Raw genomic sequence first — 21935 nt, forward strand, 5'->3', positions numbered from 1 at the left:
AGAGAATTTGGATGTTGATGTTTTAACTGTAGAAACTTTTAAAACTGTAAACTGTTAAAATCTGATTGTTTACCAACAACTTTTAAAGTTGTAGCTGTTATTTTTATTATTATTATAAGTATTAATAATAAATATATATTATGTAAGAAATTAATTTAATAAGATTTTAATGACAAAATAAATTTTATTAATGATAAATTAAAATTTTTAAAAATATAAATCAATCAAATATGAAATTTTGTTTGAAAACTAATTAAAAACAAACAACTATAAGAATATAAAAAATAAATAATTGAAATTGTAGACATCAATTTATTAACTTATTAAATTTTAAATAATGCAAATATCAATAGTGTCTTTTAATTGTTTTGAATGTTTTATTTTTCTATTGAGTAGTTATATGAGCAGTAAACATCCATTAACCACTAATCAATGCATTGTTTGAATAGTTATTTTTTTATTAATGATGTATTTCATAAACACTTTTGTAGTATTATTAGTGATGATGATGAAAAAATAAAAATTATTATTAAAATAGATCTTAAAAGAAAGAGAAAAAAATGAGAATAATTAATTTATAAAAATAAAATATATAAAATTTTATATATACTTTTAGATAGCTTTTAAATATAAAAGGGTGAAAAAAAAGAATGTTTTAAAAATTATTTAATTTTAAAGTTTGGGTTTTGACGTTTAAAAAAAGAGAAAGAAAAAAAAGAAAAAAAAAGGTAATTTTTAAAATTTAAAAAAAAATTAAAAACTAAAAAAGTCTGACAAAAAATTGGGCTATCAAAACTTTAGACATTTTTAAAATTTTAAAAATGGGTCACCAATCAAGATCATAGTATTGATTTAGAAAAATTAGTTCGAAGTCCTCGCTCCACCGCTTCAATTACAATATTGTAATCGCTAGCTACAACAAAAAAAAAGCTCGTGTACGTCGGCTGAAATATCAGTCTAACTAACTCACCTCTTTTTTATATTCAAAACCATACTTTATTTTTTTCTTCTATCTCTCTCTGATCATATGTTCTTTCCATATAGTATATGCTGGCCGCTAACTTGCTGCTATTGCTAAGGTGGCTTCGTTTAGTATTTGAATGATATACCAATTCATGTCTTTTTGGTTTCATATCGAATTATATAGGATTTAAAGGAACTTATCAAATCATGATTTATTCTGAACTGAAATAAAGATATAGATACAGACTCACCGCAAAGTTAAAGAACTTCACACTTATTATTCTTAAAAGTTTAGATGGGATGATAAATTTCTAATGTAACATTTTTATTGACTCACAAAAGTAAAAGCCAACCAAATTTGTTGGAAAGGTTATCAGCTATATAAGCCTATAAAGCACAGGTCCTGCTCACCTGTTGTTGGAATATATATATGGCGACTTTTTGAGATGACAAACTCACCTGACCCGAGAGTCTGAAACAAGACTCGAGACGAGATATTTTTCCTGCTCTTGCTGTTACAATGATCTAATAAAATGCTAATAAATTTGCATGTGCCAACAGCTCTCAATTAATGAGATCCAACGAGGATCAATGTCCTTTGGAATATCCAGCCTCTGGTTTATGAACCCCACAGCTCTGCTCACCTACATATATGTCAAAGGAAGAGTGTATGTGCATATACAAGAGGATCAATGCAATATGAGACTGATCAAATGTAAAATTTAGACAAGCAGAATAGTCAGTGCAATGGATATAAGACATCAAGTTCATAGGCTGTGTCACAAAAAACATTGTTTCAAGTATGGCTAGATTATATAACCAGCACAGCTCACTTAGTCACTTGGACCTTTTAATCATTATGGATATAGATCAAAACATATGTTTCTAAATATAATTTTCCCAAATATGTAAGATGTTTTAGGACCTATTGTCATTTGGAGACACTTTGTAACATCCCGATTTTGATGTTGGGCTAAGAGCAGCCCAGTAGGACCCAACATCTTGCTAAACGACAAGGGTTTATGTTTAGCAATTAGCAATGTGCGTATGTTGGCCATATCGCCGTCTACCTTTTGGACGAATGAAAGAAAGCTCGAGCAAAGCAAATCTCATCATGGATCAGTATTGATATGGTGTTGTAGTTGTCGTTCCGTGATGGAGTCCACCGTCGTTGTTGTCGTTCCTTCGTGGTGTTGTGCTTGAAGGAATCCGAGAACGTGAGAAGCGAGATCGGTGCCGTTCGACACCACCGCCACCGTGAGTAGCCACTGGAGGTTGCAACTTGCAACCATGAGTCACCGGATGACCGCAGCTGTCACCGGAGCAGTTTTGGTCCATCGGGGATGTCGTTAAGGGTAAGGAAACCCTAAGTTTCATTTGTAGCTTGCACATGAAGTTTCTGACGTTGTCTTAGACCGGTTTGCTTTGTTTTTGGTTTTGATTTCTGAATCATGAGGAAGTGACCACAACAGCGGATCTGTGTTGCGGAGTCGTCCACCTAGCCGTTCTAGCTGTTGTGTAACCACTAGAGCCGAGAACCAGTGTTGTCGTCAAGGTATTGCTACACTTAACTCGTGTCGTAGTTGTGTTGTTTTGTCTATTAAACCGAAGCTTGTCTCTGTGGGAACGGGAAGTTGATTGGAGTTGTTTATTAAACTGAATTCTGAAATGGTCTGTGGTGCTTAATTAGTGTTTATCGTGAAGAAGAACTGGAACAACCAGGAATGCCTATTGTAATTAAAGTCCACAAAACCATAGCGCTATAGGTTTTGTGATGGGAAGTGAATCGTGATGCTGTTGTTGTTTGGTTATTAAACCGGATATTAAAGTGGTAAAGTTATCATGTTCACGTGAGTCATTGTGGTGCTGTGTAATGGTGTGAATTGGGCTCGTTTATTAAAACTAAACTCATGTATTCGTGAATTAATATTGATCGGTGGAGTTGGTGTAGCGCTATGTCTTTGTATTTAACATTAAATTGTTAGATTTCTGTTTGATTTAATCATTAAACTAAGTCTAGATAATTTAATTGGAAAATACGAGCACAATTAAATCGAGTTTGGTTATTAGATTACATCATGGATTTTGATTGAGAGTTAGTTGCAGAGAACTTAGGACTATAATTATCATAATAATAGTCAAAAGTCATTTACCCGTGCCGCTAGCTTCCTAAGTAAGCATCGACGTAATTGATAAGTGTACACAGTGTCGACATCACACCAACACTCCAGTTCCTGATGCTGGAATCCTTTTCCCTCTTATCCCTCATTTGTTCCCTCATCTTCAACTCTTTAAGCTGCTCATTTACTACATAAGGAACCACACGGTTTGAGGAACCAAGATTAAAAAACACAGAAGGTACTATATATTAAGAGTAATGATTGACTATATATATTAAGGAACTATATATTAAGACTAATGATTGAGTAATGATTGTCACATTCACTCAAAACACCATGGCTGAGGGTTTAATCGACAAAAAATACATTATAATGTTGCACAAATATAGTACATCATAGATTAGTCTTAATTACTAGCTAGTACTAGTGTTTAATTTGTAGTGTTCATGTGTGTGTTTTAGATGTGCTAGGGTTTGTGTACATATGTGTTTTTAGATATTTGCATACATGTTTGATCAAATATCTTACAAAATTTGATCAAGTGTTTATTTTGTTTGAGATAATATTTACTTTTAATATTACAATTATTTGGTAAAACTACATACATCTTTTTGAATTTGACATGCATATTTTGTATGTATAGATAAACAAATAGAGTGATGGCAAGAAAAAACAAATTATATGTATAGTATACACGGCTTTGTAATTAAATTTATTTATTTTAAGAATTATATATTATTTGAGAGTATAATTAAATGGATAGTCATATAAATGAATTGAAGTTCAATTCGAACCCACAAATTGTCTACAACATATTAGCAATAAAATTCAAAAAATTAGAAAAACATAAGTCCCCGCAACTATTGGCAAATTAATATTTGATGTATATTAGTATATTGATAATCATAACTTTGTTGGTATAGTATGATTATTAGTGTAAATTTGGTTTAGTACATATCATTAGAGTTTTATTTTGGATATGGTGAAATAATTGTATGTATATAGTTTTAAAGCATTTATTATTTCATATTCTTTTCGGATTATACCCAAGTAATCATATTATAATCCCATTATACCAATTAGTATTTTAGAAGATTAGAGTATTTTAATTTGTTTGATGTATATATAGTTTTATATTGTTTGTTGTATGTGTATTACTATTTTGTGAGATATTTTTAAGTAGGAATTATAATATTGTAATTATGAACAAATACGGTGCTATGTCACTGGTGCCTTGATGAATGATGATGATGACACTGTCTCCCTCTCTCGCTCCCTAACAAAGATACAACAATGTTTCTCTCTCTCGGGAATGAAATTTTAAGAAAAGTTGACCGTCCAGAAACAACTACTAATACTACTGTATTCTACATCCTTCTATTTTGTTTGTTTATTATGTTACCCCCTATAAAACGTAGTCGCCAAACCATGTTACATGAATCTAAAGTTATGTACATACTGCCATATTTACAGATACAGTAGTAGTTAGTGTTAGTGAATACTGAATAGAGTGATCGACTCGGGGATGGGTCCATCGGATTATTCATATGTTCTTTCTATATAATATATGCTGGTGGCCTAGTGCTAACTTGTTGCTATTGCTAAAGGTGGCTTCGTTTAGTATTTGGATGATACATACAAATACTAAACTGAAATATAAGATACATCAAGGATTTAAAGGAACTTATCAAATCATTATTATTCTGAACTGAAATATAAGATACATACATACTCATCACAAAAAAGAAACTTCACACTTAATTAAGTTATTATTCTTAGAAGTTTAGATGCGATGATAGATTTCTAATGTAACATTTTATTGACTTACAAAAGTAAAATCCAACCAAATTTGTTGGAAAGGTTATCAGCTATAAAGCACAGGTCATGCTCACTCACCTGTTGTTGGAAGGTATATATGGCGACTTTTTGAGATGACAAACTCACCCGAGAGTCTGAGACAAGACACGAGATTCAGTCTTTTTCCTGCTCTTGCTGTTACAATGGTTTAGTGATGAGAGCCGGAGACGCATGGGCCTTGGTCAGCACTAAGCATTAATTATGCATATCTGATCACAGCTCCAGTGTCAGAAACAGAGTCGTCAACCTCACTAGCTAATAGTTGTCAACATTTGTGTCAGACGATGATGGAAAGATGAGCAACCTCAATGAATTTGGTACAGTAACGGGGAAGACCCATTTGAACCATAGGGATAAGAGAAAGTGTCAACTTTTGCCTGTTTAGTTGTCCTTGAGAAGAGAGTTGCCAGCAGGTAGCGCAGCAGGAGTTGCTTGGAATTCCATTGTATACTTTCTTTGTAGGTCTCTTAGTTGCTCCATCAGTTCTTGGAATGTGGGTCTCAGCTTTGTATTACTGCAGTGTGGGACAAACCAAAATAGTCACACAAAGTTAATGTCAGCATTAGTCAAATATATAGAAACATCTAGATCAATTGAGAACCGTAATAAGTAAAGGTATATATGTGTTCCTTATATACATGTGCCAACAGCTCTCCATTAATGAGACCCAACGAGGATCAATGTCCTTTGGAATATCCAGCCTCTGGTTCATGAACCCCACAGCTTTGATCACCTACATATATTTCAAAGGAAGAGTGTGTGTGCACATTATACAAGAGGATCAGTGCAATATGATACTGAATGGAAAGAATTTAGACAAGCAGAATAGTAAGTGCAATGGATATAAGACATCAAATTCATAAGCTGTGTTGCAAATAACATTGTTTCAAGGTATAACTAGATTATATACACAACCAGCACAACTCACCCTGCTTGTATCTTTAATCATTAAATATATAGATCAAAACATGTTTCTAAATATAATTTTCCCAAATAGAATTTTTTTAGGACAAATTGTCACTTGGAGACACTTTCTTTCATCGTTCTATCGCTCAAAAACGATACCTGCATGGAGTTGAGATTTTCCCATGGGATCTTCTCTGTGGCAAGCTCCCATAGTACTACTCCAAAGCTGTAAATATCAGACCTGTACAAAGGAATTAGAAGAGCTAGTTAGCACTTGAGGCTGGAAAAACAAGTATACAAGGGAACTTAACCAAACATAACACGAGAATATACTTCTCATCAGAAGATTCATTTCGGAGAACTTCTGGTGCCATCCATTGAGGCTGCATAACAAGTGAAATGCCAATCAAGATCATTTTGAGCTGTTGACTAAATAAAGAGGATCTGAATCAATAAGGATCTAGAATATATACCGTTCCCTTCCCGGACTTGGTGGTTAAATATGTTTCATGCTTGATACGTGAAAGACCAAAGTTAGCTACCTGTAGAGGTGTCCTGGTAAGTTGACAACTTTTCTAGTTCCATTTTGAAGATATGAGACTCACTTTCCCAGTTCATTTATTTATCTAAAGCTGATCATTTTCATTTTAAAAGCTATTATGTAGATGGAAAGTTATTATCCATCTGGATTAGAGGAAACCAAGTGCATATCTTACCTTAACGGTCCAGTCCCTGTCTACCAGCAGATTTGAAGATTTCAGATCACGATGGATAATGGGTGGACTACAGCGGTGAAGATAGTTCATACCGCGAGCCTGTGTAAATAATAATGGAGTATGTTGTATGAGATGTACCGTGACTGAGTCAAACATAGTGGAAATGAAGTATCACAAGACAAATACTAAGAGGTAATAAATAGAGAAGCTCATACTTGGAAGCTTTTCAATGTGAAATTGTGAATGATCAGAATGTTAACTAATACTCACAATGTCCAAGGCCAAACGGATACGCCGCCTCCAATCCAGTTTTAACGAACTTCTCTGCAGTAGATGGAAGATACTTCTACTGCAAATTGTTTCCTCGGAGGATTAGGGACAAGGATAAGAGCTATGGCTCGAAGGCCTAAAAAAACACAAAGAAAGTGAGAGTAGTAATCAAAGTGCATGAGACCGAACCGTGGAAGGAACTCTGACACTATACAGAGACGCTGAGGTGAAGTAACAGCTCCCATAAAAAGCAGAACGTTAGGATGTCTAAGCCTTTTCATCAACGATACCTTCACAGTTCAAAACGAGCAATACCAATAAAAATGTCAACTCTTTTGCCAAAACTACACTCAGAGAAATCATTATGGATAAAAGATCAAAATTAGTACCTCTTGTCTAAAAGATTGTATGACCTCTTCTGAATATTCTTGTTTGGAGAAAACTTTTATAGCTACATCCTGTAGAGGCATTAACAACTCTGAATAAGACAGATCTCTGAACTTGCAATTTTTTATTTGTCATCATTGAAGCGTGAATAAATCAACAAATGCATATCCTACAATATCACAGGAAACATAAAACGTACAGATCCAAACCAGAGACCGTGATAGACAGTTCCACATGAGCCTGTAAAATGAAATATTACAAAAGCATGTTAGCAGACCTGAGACTGGAAATTACATAAACTTAGTATAATTTATGATGCTAAAAGAACAGATTTGGCCGGCCAAACGAGGTAATCTGTCTAAGAGAGTAAATAACCTTGTCCAATTTTTTCTCCCATTGTCAAATCATCCCATAAAACTTCATAGTCCAAGCCTTCGCTATCAGTATCAACCTTGTTCATAACACTGCTTCTGGTACTTCCGCAGCTACTAGCGCTGCTTGTATTGTTTGCAATTATAGAACAAGACCACATACTAGAAGCCTCATCATTGGTAGGCTTATTACTTTGGTGAGACTTCTCTTTCTCTTGTTCATTCTGTACCCAAGGCCATACAGAATGAGTAGGCTCTCCTTTTGAGCCTCCGTGCTTATACCCTTTCCATGACCATGACAAACCTTTCTTTACCATCCATTCTTCCGCTTTTGAGGTGAGAACCTTGTGGATTGCAGGCTTTCCATAACTCTCATCACTGGAATTTCTGAAGGGTTTCAAAGTAATCTTCTCATCCTTACATGTGAATACACCAAAAGGAGATTGGATAAAATCCCCCTTTGGTGAGCTGGTACTCGTTAATGCTGCATCGTCCTTGTGGTCAGAGAGAGTAGCATTGACACAACCGTGATTCGAATGAAGACTGTCCCCACTGCCACCCTCAGGCAGTGTAACACTACTATCACCTGCTGGCGTTTTCGACCTGACCTTGTTCCTCACCTTGGATGCCTGCAATTTTTATAGCACAGGTCAAAACATGCAACAGCAACGTTAAAAAAGTGAGAATATGAAACCAACAATTAATGAACAAACCAAATCTGATATCTTTGATGCTATAGCAACTTGTATAGGCTGAGCAGAATCAAGGCCAAGTTTTGACACAACAGCTCTTTTGGATTCCAAACCAAGTTTAGATGCAAAACCAACAGGGCTAGAGCTCGGTTCAACTTCTTGCGGCTTTAATTTAGCGAAAGAGATTCTCGGGTTCAGATAGGGTGCAATGTCACTTGTGATAGAAACGATCCCAATAAGAGAACCGTCGTCAGCATAGAAGGGGGAACAGGTAGTGACTGCTGAAAATTTCTCCCCTGATTTTCTCTTGACAGGAAACTTGCCAGTCCAGCTCTCTCCATTAGAACAAAGCTGAGCAACATTCATAGCAAAGACAGCATCCCGATCATCTACCATAACGTTAATTGGGTTCTGCCCAACTGCTTCTGCAGCAGAGTACCCATAAAGCTTTTCTGCCATGGCATTCCTGGGGAACAAAACATGTAATGGAACAATGTAACACTATCCATGAATATCATTTACAATATGTTTTTTTTATTACTCACCAAAAGATAATTCGCATATTAAGATCGAAGGCATGAACAGATTGTCCCATGGACTGCAAAATGTTCAGATACTGTTTTTCCGTGAACTTCTTCCCGGCAGATGGTCTCCATATCATCGAATCCTTGCAAAGGATCTCCTTGCGCAACGAGGAGGCACAGCTATTCCTCAAGGCTGGATGTGATGGCTGCTTAATCTCCGCCGTAGAAGAAACCTTAAGCCTAGACATCTCCTGCATTAGATGCTCCTGACTTTGCTCTATCTCTAGCATCTTCTTCAACAGCTCCTTGTCAAGTTTACCTTGGAGAAGCTTAACCATGGTCGATATTCTAATCAAAAGATTCACACTTTCTTTCTCTCTAGAGTCAAAAATAATGGAAACCGCTAATTTCTATATATTGGTTAGGCCTAGGCTGACAAAAATATACAATAACTCAAAATAAAATCTATAATACGTAAGAAAGATACTGCTGTTAACCAACTGTCCAACTCTAGTCCATGCACATTCTCTCCTCCTTCTATAATATAGAAGTTTTATACTGTATGTTACCTCTTAATCCGTGCCTTTTTGTGTGGCAGATATGTTTCTTCTTCTTCGTTCAATAAAATAGAAAATGAAATATGACATATATACTCAAAAACGCACCAATTCGTGACGAAAGAAAGTTTTCGAGTATATCTTTAGTGTTGTTAAGAAACTTTGGTATAGTGTGTCATAGTTTTCAACTCGTTTTGTAATTTGGATTTTACTGATTCGTATTACTACTAGTTTCTTTACAACACTAAAGATAGACTCAAAAACCTCTGGTCGAAAGAAACAGCTTCATCTCGCAAACTCTATCTAGACTGTAGAAGAATCCAAAAATATAATCAATTGATACGTCGGATCATATCATTGGTTCTTATAAAATTGAAATAAAATACACATTCTCATTAAGTCATCATAGATTCATAGACAAATATAACTTTCTTTTATTATTAAAAGCATTGAGAGAAATCACAACAGATAATTGTCCAAACAAATATAAAAACACAAAGCCTAACTGAATGGGAGAGAATAACAATATGACGATGACAAGAAAGTAATTAATGATACGATTACTTGGTGTACAAGACATCTTCCCACGGGTGTCGGTACAGTGGCTGCTTCAGTCTCTTCTGATCAAATGTGTGCCTGCAACCATTTTTTTTCACAGAAATCCAGATCAATATTAAGTCACTTCAAGAACAAGATATAGATGGATAGATGTGTCCGGTTAGGATATTTACCCGATTAAACCGATGGATCGAGCAAGGACGAAGAGGCCGTTTAGATAACCAATCTGGACGATTTCGTCAATCTCTTGCTTAGTGAACATCCCACTTCCAGCGAGAAGGTCCAAGAAGAGAGATCCAATGGCTCCGTCAACGTTGAGTACGAGGTTGTTGGCTTTGGAGAGTGTGTATGTCTCTACTTGGACTGCGTATTCCATGTACTTCACTGCAGGGAAGTTAGACCGTGCAAACTTCTGAAGCAGCTCCACTCTTTTGTCTCTGTTGTCTCTGCTCTTTATCCTATAACAATCCCAATAAGATGTTAGGACAACATTCAATAAGGGAATGCTCTGTTTCTGCTGCCTCTAAAAAGAAAGATTAGGCTTCAATTGTTTGTTTATGTTCGTATTTCAATAAAATGAAACCTTTCTGTCATGGCTTGTTCTTACCTGTGACCAATCCCAGGGACACGGATTCCTTTCTTCTTCATGCCTTCCACAAATTCATATGGTGTGAGACTCTGGAAAAGGCAAAACGTTTTTGTACAAATTATATCTAAATCTCAAGAAATGCATGAGGCAGTTAGAGTGAAGGAGATAAGGAGTTTTACCCTGTCACAAGCGTCTTTGAAGTATCGTGCTGCGTCATCAATGGCACCGCCAAATCTAGGACCAATCGTTAATAGACCTGTTTGTTGGAGAGATTATCACTTATTATAATTTATAAGCATAGATTATTATTGTATAGCAAACTTCACCTAAAAGAGTCGACGAATTGGGATGTTAATTTACCTGAGACAAGACTTGAGACAAGGTCTTTTNATATTCCATGTACTTCACTGCAGGGAAGTTAGACCGTGCAAATTTCTGAAGCAGCTCCACTCTTTTGTCTCTGTTGTCTCTGCTCTTTATCCTATAACAATCCCATTAAGATGTAAGTAAAAAATCCAATAAGAAAATGCTCTGTTTCTGCTGCTTCTGAAAAGAAAGATTAGGCTTCAATTGTTTATTTCAACAAAATGAAACCTTTCTGTAATGGCTTGTTCTTACCTGTGACCAATCCCAGGGACCCGGATTCCTTTCTTCTTCATGCCTTCCACAAATTCATATGGTGTGAGACTCTGGAAAAGGCAAAATGTTTTCGTACAAATTATATCCACGTCTCAAGAAATACATGAGGCAGTTAGACCGAAGGAGATAAGGAGTTTTACCCTGTCACAAGCGTCCTTGAAGTATCGTGCTGCGTCATCAATTGCACCACCAAATCTAGGACCAATTGTTAATAGACCTGTGTGTTGGAGGGATTATCACTTATTATAAGCATAGATTATTATTGTATAGCAAACTTCACCTAAAAGAGTCGACGAATTGGGATGTTAATTTACCTGAGACAAGACTTGAGACAAGGTCTTTTCCTGCTCTTGCTGTGACGATGGTGTTGTGAGCGCCGGAGACGCATGGACCATGGTCAGCGCACAACATTATGCATATCTGATCAAAGTTCAGAGTGTTAGAAAGCATATTCATTCTCAGTAGCTAACAGTGTTAAATATCTGTGTCAGTACATGGAAAGATGAGCAACCTCAATAAATTTGGTACAGTAACGGGGAAGGCTACGTTTGAACCATAGGAGAGAAATGACATCTCCCACACCATAACCCTGTTCAATGATGGATGACATTGGCACACCAGCATAGCATGGTTCTTCCCCTGCAAATTCAATGCAAAAAGAATTTTGTTTACAACAATTTTGTTGTTTTATTCATGATAATCTGGTCTGGTTTCAATAGAATTATTACCTCTGTCATCAGATATGGTGGAGATGATGTGAGTAGGAGCCCGGACTTTCCCACTCTTAATTGCAGAGCTGAGATCTTCTGGGATTTGTGGAGGAGTGACTTCCTTAATAGGAGAGACCTTTCCTTCTTCAACCTAGGAGGAACAGAAGAAAGGAACATAAGATCACAACAACACAAATGCAAGCTAAGAGCAAATTTGATTGGAGACTGACCAATTTGTCAAAAGTTTCCTTGATTGCAGATTCTAGGGCTTCAAATGAAGTGGGTACAGTAGCTCCAGCGTCTTTCAGTGCTTGATTCTTGGCTTGTGCAGATTCCATCTCTCCACCACTTTTGGCACCCTGATTCATATAAGATCAAAGGATGATTTATATCGCTAGCAGAGGAACATTAGTGTCCAAAGTTCTTTAAGTCAGTTTCTGGGTGACACTTACTGCATGACCAAATTGTACTTCGGACTTGAAGAGACGTGCACAAGTCCCGCTGACCCAAGCAACCACTGGTTTGGTCACTTTCCCCTGTTTCAAGGCCTCAACTAGAGAATATTCATCTCGTCCTCCAAGCTCTCCAAGTACAACCACCATCTTAATCTGCAATATTTAAAAATGAAAACAAAAATTTGGAGTTAAAGCATAGCTTTTCTCATAGTTTAACACTAGTTAAAATGATTAGGCTTGAGGATATCCAGTGGGGCAAGAAAATTTAAGTCGAGATTAATATACCTGTGGGATGTTATTAAATCGCAAGATATGGTCAGATAATGTAGAGCCAGGAAACACATCCCCACCAATAGCAATGCCTGTGGCCATCACGAAGCGAATTTCAGCTTAAGATTCTTCAGAATGATAGGAATGAGGAGACATTGAGTAGTAGATTCTGAACATAATATAGAAAGTTACCTTCATAAATCCCATCTGTCACACGGGCAATGGTATTGTACATTTCATTAGACATGCCGCCCTGTAGAAAAGGGAGAATGACAAATAATTTCTCAGAGGAGGATACAAAAGAGGATAATAACGAGCTTAGGCAGACTTCAAATAACGAACTTAGGCAGACTACAAAAGAAGAACAGGACATACAGATTTCGAGACAAAGCCAACAGATCCAGGCCTGTACAACTTGCATTGGATGATATTGTCAATTGTTCCAGCAGTGTCACCAATTTTAAAGGCACCAGCTTGAACGCCTCCAACAGTAGCTGGTCCAATAATAACCTTTAACGACCAATTGATGAGAAGATTAACTCAGAAAGTTTGCATCAATAAAAAAAGATTGATACGTAATGTGTTTCGAAATGAGACAGTTCAGTCTTATAAATCACCTTATTGTTAGCACGAGCATAAGCAATCAACTGCTTAGTGTCAGACTCCGGAACACCTTCTGCTATTATGGCCACAACTTTAATAGTTGGCTGCTTCAAAGCAGCCATGGATGAAGCAGCAGCACTAATACAAGCGAATGAAAAAATACATTACAAAAGAATCACAAAGAGAGACAGGAGTGAAACATTAAACGAACCTTCTAAACGATGCAAAGTTGATGAATACATCAGCTGTGGGATGCGCAGCGCATGCTGCCTCAATGCTGCAAGAAACAGACAACTAAGTTAAAACTGTCTGAATCATGTCTTTCTCTTTCTCTATCTAAGATGGTATTTTAACTTACGCTGCGTGGACAGGGATGGCTATTTCCTCCTGACCAAAAAATAGCTTTTGGAATCCCTCAGAGCCTGGGTTAATGATACCAGCAACAGAAGGAGTTTCTCGCCCTGGAAAACGAGTAAAGAAACCAAATTTAACAGTCAAGTCAAGTAAATCCAGAGAGAGAGAGAAAAAAACTGATGAAGACGACAAGGAGAAACAGAGACAAAACCGAGATACACTCACCGCAGAGGAAATCAAAATCAAGCATCCGCTGAATGGGAAGCTGCTTGTAATTGTAGAACAGGGCTTGTGTGTTGCGTGAAAACAGCTGTCCCGTGGCCATGTTATTGGCTCGTAAGGAACTGAAAAATCAGAAAGAAAGAAAAAGGTGAAAATTTGAAGCTGTGAATAAAAAAAAATATTACATTCCAAACCAAGATGAAGATGTAAAAACTGAAAAAAAAAAACCCAATCCAACGGTCACACACCAAGCAAAAGTTTCTCCCTTTCCATGATGATAAAACTAAAAAATTGATTCATATGATCGAGAAACAAATCAAAGAAGAAGCTTTTTTTGGAAAAAGTTCCAATTGTTTCTTTCGGATTAAAAAAAAAAGATTACGCTTTTAGGGATCGGAACAAAGGACCCACTAGTGCATAAATCTCAACCACTGCTATTATATTTACAGAACTCCCAATATCGCTTTAGATCTCTCAGACTCAGCCTCGTATAAACACAAAAACTAGTCTCCACTATCGAATCATCACTTACTTAACTTAGCCTTCTAAACCCCAAAACCCAATCCGGATCGATACTTTTTTTTTTTTTTCTGATAGAGAGATTAACAGAAAAACACAGATCGGAACACGGATCTGAACTCAATTAGAATTGGAAAAGTTAAGAGAAATCAGAAGACGAACGAACCTGCTGAGTCGAGAGAAGGGAGTCAGAAGAGAGCAATGTTAAGTGTTAGGTGGAGGAGAGTAGATTGATGTTAGGAAGGTAAAATGGCTCAGAGGAGACAACCAATAAATGGAAAGAGAGAGAGAGAGAGTAAGTAATGGGGGGAGGGAAACAAATAAGATCAGCTCAGCTACCCACCACCAGAGAGAGACAGAGACACTCACGTGGCTCGTGTTAGTTAGCTCACAGCTCCTGATCTCCGATCCATACTTTGTATTTTCTTCTTTTCTTTTTTGTTGTCAATGCATCAACAATCAACATGTCTTTCTTCTATGGAATTACACAACAGAAACAAACAAACAAACAAAAAAAACACAAATTATGTGACTAAATAAGAAAATATACAAAATACTTATGACAGAAAAAGAACTATACTAGTATATAACTATAGTATTAGTTTAAGATAACAGCAAATATTAGAAATTTAATTTTGTTTTTGATTAGTATTAGCATTTTTTTTTCGTAAGTATAAGCAGTTTTTTATATATAATCATATACTAAGTACTACTGTAGGATCTCGTGTAACTTTTATATAAGCATTTTTTTTATATATAATCATTTTTTATATATAATCATACATATATATATATATATAACTTTTAATATGATTTTAGTGTTATTTATATCCAAATCATTAGTTGAGTCTTTGGTACGTTTATGAAGCTGATCATCAGATGCTTGCGGTTGGGTTTGAAGTAGGACATGGAATTGATTCTTCTTGAAAACCTTCCGGTGAAGCGACAAACGGACAAAGCATGTTAGTTTAGCAACTTTGCATGCTTAGACAATCCCCTGAACATTGATCTGGCTGGTTAGAATGTTTATTCTTTGTTTACCTTTCCTCACTCTGTCCGATGTGACTCGGCATCATAATGTGATGATTCTTTCAATTGGTTGCTGCGAGGTTTGGAGACCAAGATGAAAAGCTCGCCAAACTTTACGGTATCTCAGCCACATTAACATTGAAAAGCACTATCCTAAGCGACCTAGTAAAAGTATGGCTCAAGGTGCTAATTTGCTCTTTTGGATTGTGATTAGTAGACTAATTTGATGTTTCACATTTTGCAAGGTGTATGCAAAGGGTGGAAGGACTATTGTGTCCTTCATGACCACCTCAAAGATGCTTCAGGTCCGCACCTCTCTCTTCTTCTTCTTTCTCACGGCTTCTCTGCCGTCTCCTTCTCTGTCTTTTTTTCTTTGCCGTTTTCTTCTCACGGCTCTTCTTCGTCTTTGCCGTCGTTCTCTAACGACCACCTTTCCAAGTTTGATATGGAAGAGTTTTTTTTGTCAGAAGCTACTCGCGGGAAATGGAGTAGAGCTGCAACTATGGCACACCTAAGTGGTTTCTCTCAGCCTCCATCTTCTAGACCTCTCATCATTCATGAGCAGGGTTAGATTTTCAATCATGCATAAACATTAAAAATGACACCAAAGAATTGTTCATTGATATGTCTTTGGCAATGACGAGTTGGGGTGACGTTGCAATGATGTTGACATTTGCTCTTCTAACCTCTCTTTGACACTTAAGAGGTTATATAGTTCCCTCATTACCTCTGTTTCACTCTTTGTCTTAATCTCTGTTCCAGTTTGCTTGTTCAAGAGTGAAAGAGCAAGAAACGGTTTTCTTTGTAAGACTACATTTTTAATTAACTCGGATAATTTTCTTACAAGACAGCACACACATACATATACTACTTCTAATTGAAACACACACACACACACTTGCAGTCTTGCACCCATGCTTCGAGACCATACTCCTACTAACTACTCTCTTACACAAGACAAGTAGCCACCCTACACATTGAAACTCCAATTCCCTTATTTACTCTTCTTGCACAACACTTGGACTTAGTAGAGTTTAGTTAGCACAACCTCATCTTCTCTTGGACTTTAACTAAACCAACACAAAACACAAACCTCATGTGGGCTTTGGTCAATGTGAACTGAATATATAGTTCTCTTGTAAAAATTGCTCAGCATCTTCGGAGTTGAGAGTTTCTCACAGTCAGTGGTGACTACGGACTGCTCATCGAGATTGTGGGCAGGGCCGGCGATAGGGTGGTGCAAGGTGTGCATTTGCACTGGGACCATATTTAATTAGTATAAAAAGTAGTGTATTTTAAGGCTAAAAAATTTTGCAAAAAAATTTCTATGTAATTAAGACTTATTTTCTGAAAATTGAATATGGACTACAACAATTTTTGTGATTTTTACACCAGCTCTGGGAGCAGTGGAAGATGACATACCATGGCGTCAAGGTTTCTATTTCAGGACTTTGTGTACGTATCATGCCAATTGGCTTCAAACCATACATAATCTGGTCTTGATGAGATCACCATTGGGGAACCATCACGATGCAAGATACCACCGTCTTCTCGAACCCTTAAAGGAAAACCACAATGTATCTCTTAGGATCAGAGATCTCCAAAAACTTATTTGATAGGGTGGCTAGGAAGAGGTAGCAGTTCCTCAGGAGCAACCCAGGCCCGGCCCACAGGAGAAGCCACTGAAGCCAAAGATTCGGGCATCAAATTTTGAAGGCTTTTTTTGTTTAGAAATAAAAGGCCTTTTTTGTTGGATATGTATAATGGTTCATATGTAAAAGGCTTTAAAAGAGTATGTAAAAAGCTTTAAAATGACACATTTTTAATTTTTTTGCTTAGGGCACTCCTAATTGCTGGGCGTGCACTGGAGCAACCTACACAGTTTGGATAACAATGATGCAAGTTTTAGATCACTTTCAATCTAAAGTTGTAACCCACGTGAGACTGGTTTGCTGGGAATTTAATAACTCTGATTCTTATTAAGAGTAGTAGTAAAGAGGTTAAATCCTAGATTAATAAGGAAGAAATTCTCATAAACTGATTGATTATCTTAGAAAATGTCTTTTTATCCCTTCTTAGCTCGAAATTTTGACGATAATATATAAAACAGAATATGGTTAAATATGGACTCACTTTTATTCGTGTGCTTATTAAACTCTTAAGTTTTTTTTTACCTAGTATACGTCATGAAGAACAAAACGTGTACAGTCATAAAGCCAATCAAACATACAAAACCATCACCTCCATGACATAAAGCCTCCGACTAAGCATTATTAGTTGTTATTTGTGTTTACTGTTTATCTTTTCAATCATATATTTGCTTTAGATTTTGGATTTATAGGTTTTAGTTTGTAATTTTTACCATTGGTGGTATTATTATCATTATAATAAAATGATATAATAATCTGCAATTGATATTAAATTTTACTTATTTATTGAAAAATAATTAAAATAAAATACTTAAAATTACTGTTAAAATTAATTATTGTTGAGAAATAGAATAATAAGGGCTTCAAGCAGCAGTTTTATATAGAATTTTATGGGCATCAAAAGTCAGAGTAGTCTGTAGTCTAGTGGTTCAAATGTTGAAGCACTGATGGGTGCATTGAAGTAGTCTTCGTGTGACCACAATCACACGCATAAAAATAATTATTATTTATGTTGTATAATTTAATATTATAGGAAAATAAAATAAATTACAATAAATTAAGAATTTAATCGTGTTAGGGTTTAAGGCGTTATCTGTCACTCCCAAATCTGTTTGGGGTTTATGCAACTCAACTCACTCAAGTGTTAAGACTTAAGAGAGAACTCTCCTCTCGCGTTATGGAGTAGATAGATAGCAACAAACCAGTAATTTTGGATTGTTCATCGAGTTTTTTTTTTTGTTCTAAATGGATTCTACTGATGACGATTTTGGTGAGTTGTACGTTGATGACAAGGTTCATCTGGGGAAGAAGAAGGGGAGTGATGCTTTCGCCGGCGGCGATGCAGGCTTCGTAAAATCGTCTGAAGAATCGGAGTGTGCGACGGATTCCGGCAAGGATATGGGTTTCGATGGGTCACTAAAGCCTGATTCGGAAGGTGAAACCAAGAAATTGACTGTGGTGGCTGAGGATTCGAGTCCGTGTGACGACGACGACGCTTGTGCTGTGAATCTGAGCGAGGCGAATGAAGAAGAGTCTGAGTATAGTGACAGTGATAGTGACGATGATTTGAAAATAGTCCTGCAAGACGACGACGATTCTAAAGCTGATGCTTGTGTTGGTGCCGTCGAACCTTCCAAAGCTTGCTCCTTTCAGAGACGGTGGACTGGATACGCTTCAGCTTGTACCGATCCTTCTTTAGGAATGTCTCAGTATGGATATAGTTTCTCTAACAATTGGTCCAGGTTAGTCACATTGGTGATAATCATAACATCTGATTGGGTGAATCTGTTGTTTTTAGATATAATCAATGTGTGTGTGTGTTTTGGTTTATTTAATGTGATTTGGAATGAACAATGGTTAATGTGTTTGTAGATACATGATATGTGTATTCTGATGTGTGTTTTCTCTTATGCTCAGGACACCTTTTGATGTTAATTTGGATCTGTTGGAGACTAAGCCATGGAGGAATCATGGTATGGATATCAGTGACTTCTTTAATTTTGGGCTTAACGAGCAAAGCTGGAAAGATTACTGTAAACCCTTGGTGAGTTAAACATGTTTTCGTTCTTGTTTTCCTATCATTGTGGCAAGGGCGTATTTTGGTTTCAACTTAATGAGTTACTTTTTCCTATTTAACTGAAGGGAAGAGCAATTGAGGTTGGAGGTGGAACTCTTGAGCGAATACCTTCTGTGGATTTGCGTCGTCGACGTGATTCAGACCCTGATGTAGTGATACAGGTCAGAGATTGATTAAAACTTGGTTTGTTATTTTCTTTGCTTTTTTTCATCTTCTATTGCTGATTAAATGTATGAAACCAGATCCCAGTTACTAATGATGTTGAGGAGACACCTGAAAAATCAAGGTGTGAGGATTCACATTCGAATAATGGGAAGGATTTGAATTCAGTCGATGATTCTCTAAAAGATAAAGCTTTTGAGGGGTCTCAAGATGAAAACACTGGAAGCTTCGATGGTGAGCAATCTCCTCCAACAGAAAATTGCTGCAGTAAGGAAGTAACAACACCTTCTGATAAGGAAATGATTGAGGATGAGAAAGAAGAGAGTTTTTGCAGTTCTGATGAGGCGGATCCATCCTCAGTGGAGAGGGAATCATCTCTTGGAGATCGCATTCGTTTGAGCCCTACATCTTCCTGTTCTGTTCGTAATAATGAGGAATCTGATGATTACGAAACAGAGTCATTGAAAGACAGTGCTACTGATGACCAACGTGAAGTCAGTACCCCACCACGACAAGCTAGACTTGCAGAACATGAATCAATTAGTATCGAAAGAAAGGAAAGGAATGGGACAATGCATTTCAGACACGAAAGATCTCACGAAGACTCAAGCGAAAAGCACTGTGGGAGAGCTGGCTATGCTGTACATGGGAGAAGAAAACACAGAATTGTGAAGGATGCATCGCCTACACCAGATCCAAGTTGTGGCAGAAATGTTCGTCCTCGACATGAAAGTTTGTATCGTGATTCAAACAAAAACCGGCAGGATGGACCACGTATTACATTAGAAATGGATGAGACTGAAGGTAAAGGCTTTCATTACTCAAATAGAGAAAAACGTCATGTTAGATCGTATCCATCTGTGTATCATGCTCGGCATAGAGAGCAGAGGTTTGGTTGGCGCAGCAACAACAAAGAATCATCACTGGGTCGAGCTTTTGATCATTCTAATAGTTACAACTGTGAGGCGCGTCGTAAAGAGTATACCTCACATTCATCCTTGGATCTTAATCAGAGAAACTCTAGATCAAGTTTTAATGAAGAGGATGATCGATATGGTTGGCATCATTGTGAAAGAAAATATGGTCATGAAAGAAGTCCTGTCCGAGCCTATGAGAACAACAAACAAAGAAACGGGTATGATTGGCTAAGAGAACGTTATTATGAGGACTGTTTACCAATTACTGACATGGACTATAGGTACCGGTCAGAGTACTCTTCTCCATATGCAATCCATAACCTCGAACAGAATCGCGAGAATGATCTTCACTGCAGAAGAAGGGGTGATTACGATTATAATGTGCATCGTCATAGATATGAAGATGGATGTCACAGGGCAGAAAGTAGACTTTCCTTTGACAGGGAGATGCGTTATTTGGCTGAAGTGGAAAGGAGAGAATTTCAAGGGTATAAAAGACATGAGGAATTATCTGAAATAGAGAAAAGACACTATTACACTCATGATTGGCATCTTGATAGATTTGTTTCAGAGGAAGATGGTTATAAGTGCAGAACCCGAGATGCTTGGCCCTCACCGTCTTTATCTTTGAGAGATTCTTGGTACACAAATGAAGGAAAAGGTAATTTCTGGAGAGATGATACCAGGGACTTCAGAACAGTTGATGCATATGACAGCCAGAATGACCAGTATCATAAGGCTGCACCGAGAGATGGTTGGACGCAGAGTCGTGGTCGTAGGGATAATGTGAGCGTAAAAGATAGACTAAAGTATGCTGATGATTGGGTTGGTCCTGATAGAGGGAGATATAAGTTGGCAGATGACACTCGATGTTCAGTGACAGAAGTTAGTCATTGTGAGCATCCATCATATACTGATGAGATATTACTCCACAACATAGGAATACCAACACATAATCGAATGGCTATCAAACAAAGGTCTGGATACAAGAAGAGCCATATTCATGAAATTGATGAAAGAGATGAAAGACATCACAGATCCAAAAGGCTGAGGGGAGGAGATGGGCAAGCTTTCATCAAACGTCAGGATTCGGTTGACGTAGTAGCTGGTAGGCAAGGAAAGGTAAAGATGGAATCTATATGCTTTTAAACCTAGATTTAGCTAGTATAAGCGCCTTTCAGTTTTCCAGATTAAATCAATTTTTTAGTCTCCTTCCAGTTATAATTTCACTCATACATGACCCTTCTCATCTAATAATTTGTGTTTGTGTGTGTGTGTGTTTCAGCTCTCTAACCAATCAAAAAGACGATTCTCCAATGGCCAAGACACAATAGAACAACAACAACAAGATGGTCAGAAATCAGGAAAGTTAATGTGCAGAAGTGAAGAGAAAGCTGTGCGAGTTGGAAATACAAATAATGATAAAGAAGAAGGCGAGATCATAGAAGGAGAGACGAACGCGAAAGTTGTTGAAATAGACAACGAAAGGATACAAGCGAGTCTGAAGAAGATGGAGAAACGGAGAGAGAGGTTCAAGGATACCAAAATGGCGAAGACGTTAGAAGCCACATTCGAATCTCAAACCGAACCGAGAGCTAAAACCGATGTTGTTGTTACTACTAATCAACAAAGACCGGCTAGAAAGAGGCGATGGTGTGCAGCAGCAAGTTAAAAAAGTTGATAGGTTAACACAGTAGAGCGGTTAATTGATGGTAGGTTATGTATCAACTAGAAGTGGCTGCTGATCTAACAAAAGTCACAAAACCGAACAATTTGGCTGTGTGATGATCTTTTTTTGGATTTTGACTATTATAAAGTA

At 37.0% G+C, this 21935-nt stretch overlaps 3 protein-coding genes across 5 annotated transcripts; 1 reads left to right on the forward strand and 2 right to left on the reverse strand.

The window, feature by feature from the left end:
* On the reverse strand, positions 4809 to 9165 carry LOC104764359 (mitogen-activated protein kinase kinase kinase YODA-like). Its single transcript, XM_010487877.2, has 13 exons — positions 8828 to 9165; positions 8304 to 8748; positions 7595 to 8219; positions 7419 to 7459; positions 7222 to 7290; positions 7022 to 7122; positions 6833 to 6911; positions 6563 to 6661; positions 6320 to 6388; positions 6180 to 6229; positions 6006 to 6087; positions 5579 to 5673; positions 4809 to 5454 (listed from the first exon to the last, which is right to left on the reverse strand). The coding sequence occupies exons 1-13, from the start codon at positions 9142 to 9144 to the stop codon at positions 5322 to 5324; spliced, it is 2205 nt and encodes a 734-aa protein (XP_010486179.1). The 5' UTR covers positions 9145 to 9165; the 3' UTR covers positions 4809 to 5321.
* Positions 9736 to 14706, reverse strand: LOC104764360 (ATP-citrate synthase beta chain protein 1). 3 transcript variants are annotated; one of them, XM_019241545.1, is made up of 18 exons: positions 14449 to 14706; positions 13767 to 13885; positions 13546 to 13648; positions 13399 to 13464; positions 13202 to 13325; positions 12960 to 13094; positions 12777 to 12837; positions 12600 to 12676; positions 12312 to 12467; positions 12090 to 12218; positions 11878 to 12010; positions 11661 to 11788; positions 11464 to 11569; positions 11290 to 11366; positions 11129 to 11199; positions 10901 to 10991; positions 10095 to 10288; positions 9736 to 9999 (listed from the first exon to the last, which is right to left on the reverse strand). In XM_019241545.1, exons 2-18 carry the CDS (start codon positions 13864 to 13866, stop codon positions 9924 to 9926), a joined length of 1827 nt encoding a protein of 608 aa, XP_019097090.1. In that variant the 5' UTR covers positions 13867 to 13885; positions 14449 to 14706; the 3' UTR covers positions 9736 to 9923. The 3 variants fall into 3 exon arrangements, with proteins under 3 accessions (XP_019097090.1, XP_010486181.1, XP_010486180.1); XM_010487879.2 differs by having other exon boundaries at positions 10095 to 10331; positions 10944 to 10991; positions 14449 to 14705; XM_010487878.2 differs by lacking the exons at positions 10901 to 10991; positions 11129 to 11199; positions 11290 to 11366 and adding exons at positions 10529 to 10599; positions 10690 to 10766 and having other exon boundaries at positions 9772 to 9999; positions 10095 to 10379; positions 14449 to 14704.
* Positions 18062 to 21931, forward strand: LOC104764362 (FIP1[III]-like protein). The gene is made up of 5 exons (XM_010487880.2): positions 18062 to 18702; positions 18878 to 19004; positions 19103 to 19198; positions 19280 to 21238; positions 21402 to 21931. Exons 1-5 carry the CDS (start codon positions 18206 to 18208, stop codon positions 21786 to 21788), a joined length of 3066 nt encoding a protein of 1021 aa, XP_010486182.1. The 5' UTR covers positions 18062 to 18205; the 3' UTR covers positions 21789 to 21931.

This window comes from Camelina sativa, chromosome 19, assembly GCF_000633955.1.
Source record: "Camelina sativa cultivar DH55 chromosome 19, Cs, whole genome shotgun sequence".
Lineage (NCBI taxonomy): Eukaryota > Viridiplantae > Streptophyta > Magnoliopsida > Brassicales > Brassicaceae > Camelina > Camelina sativa.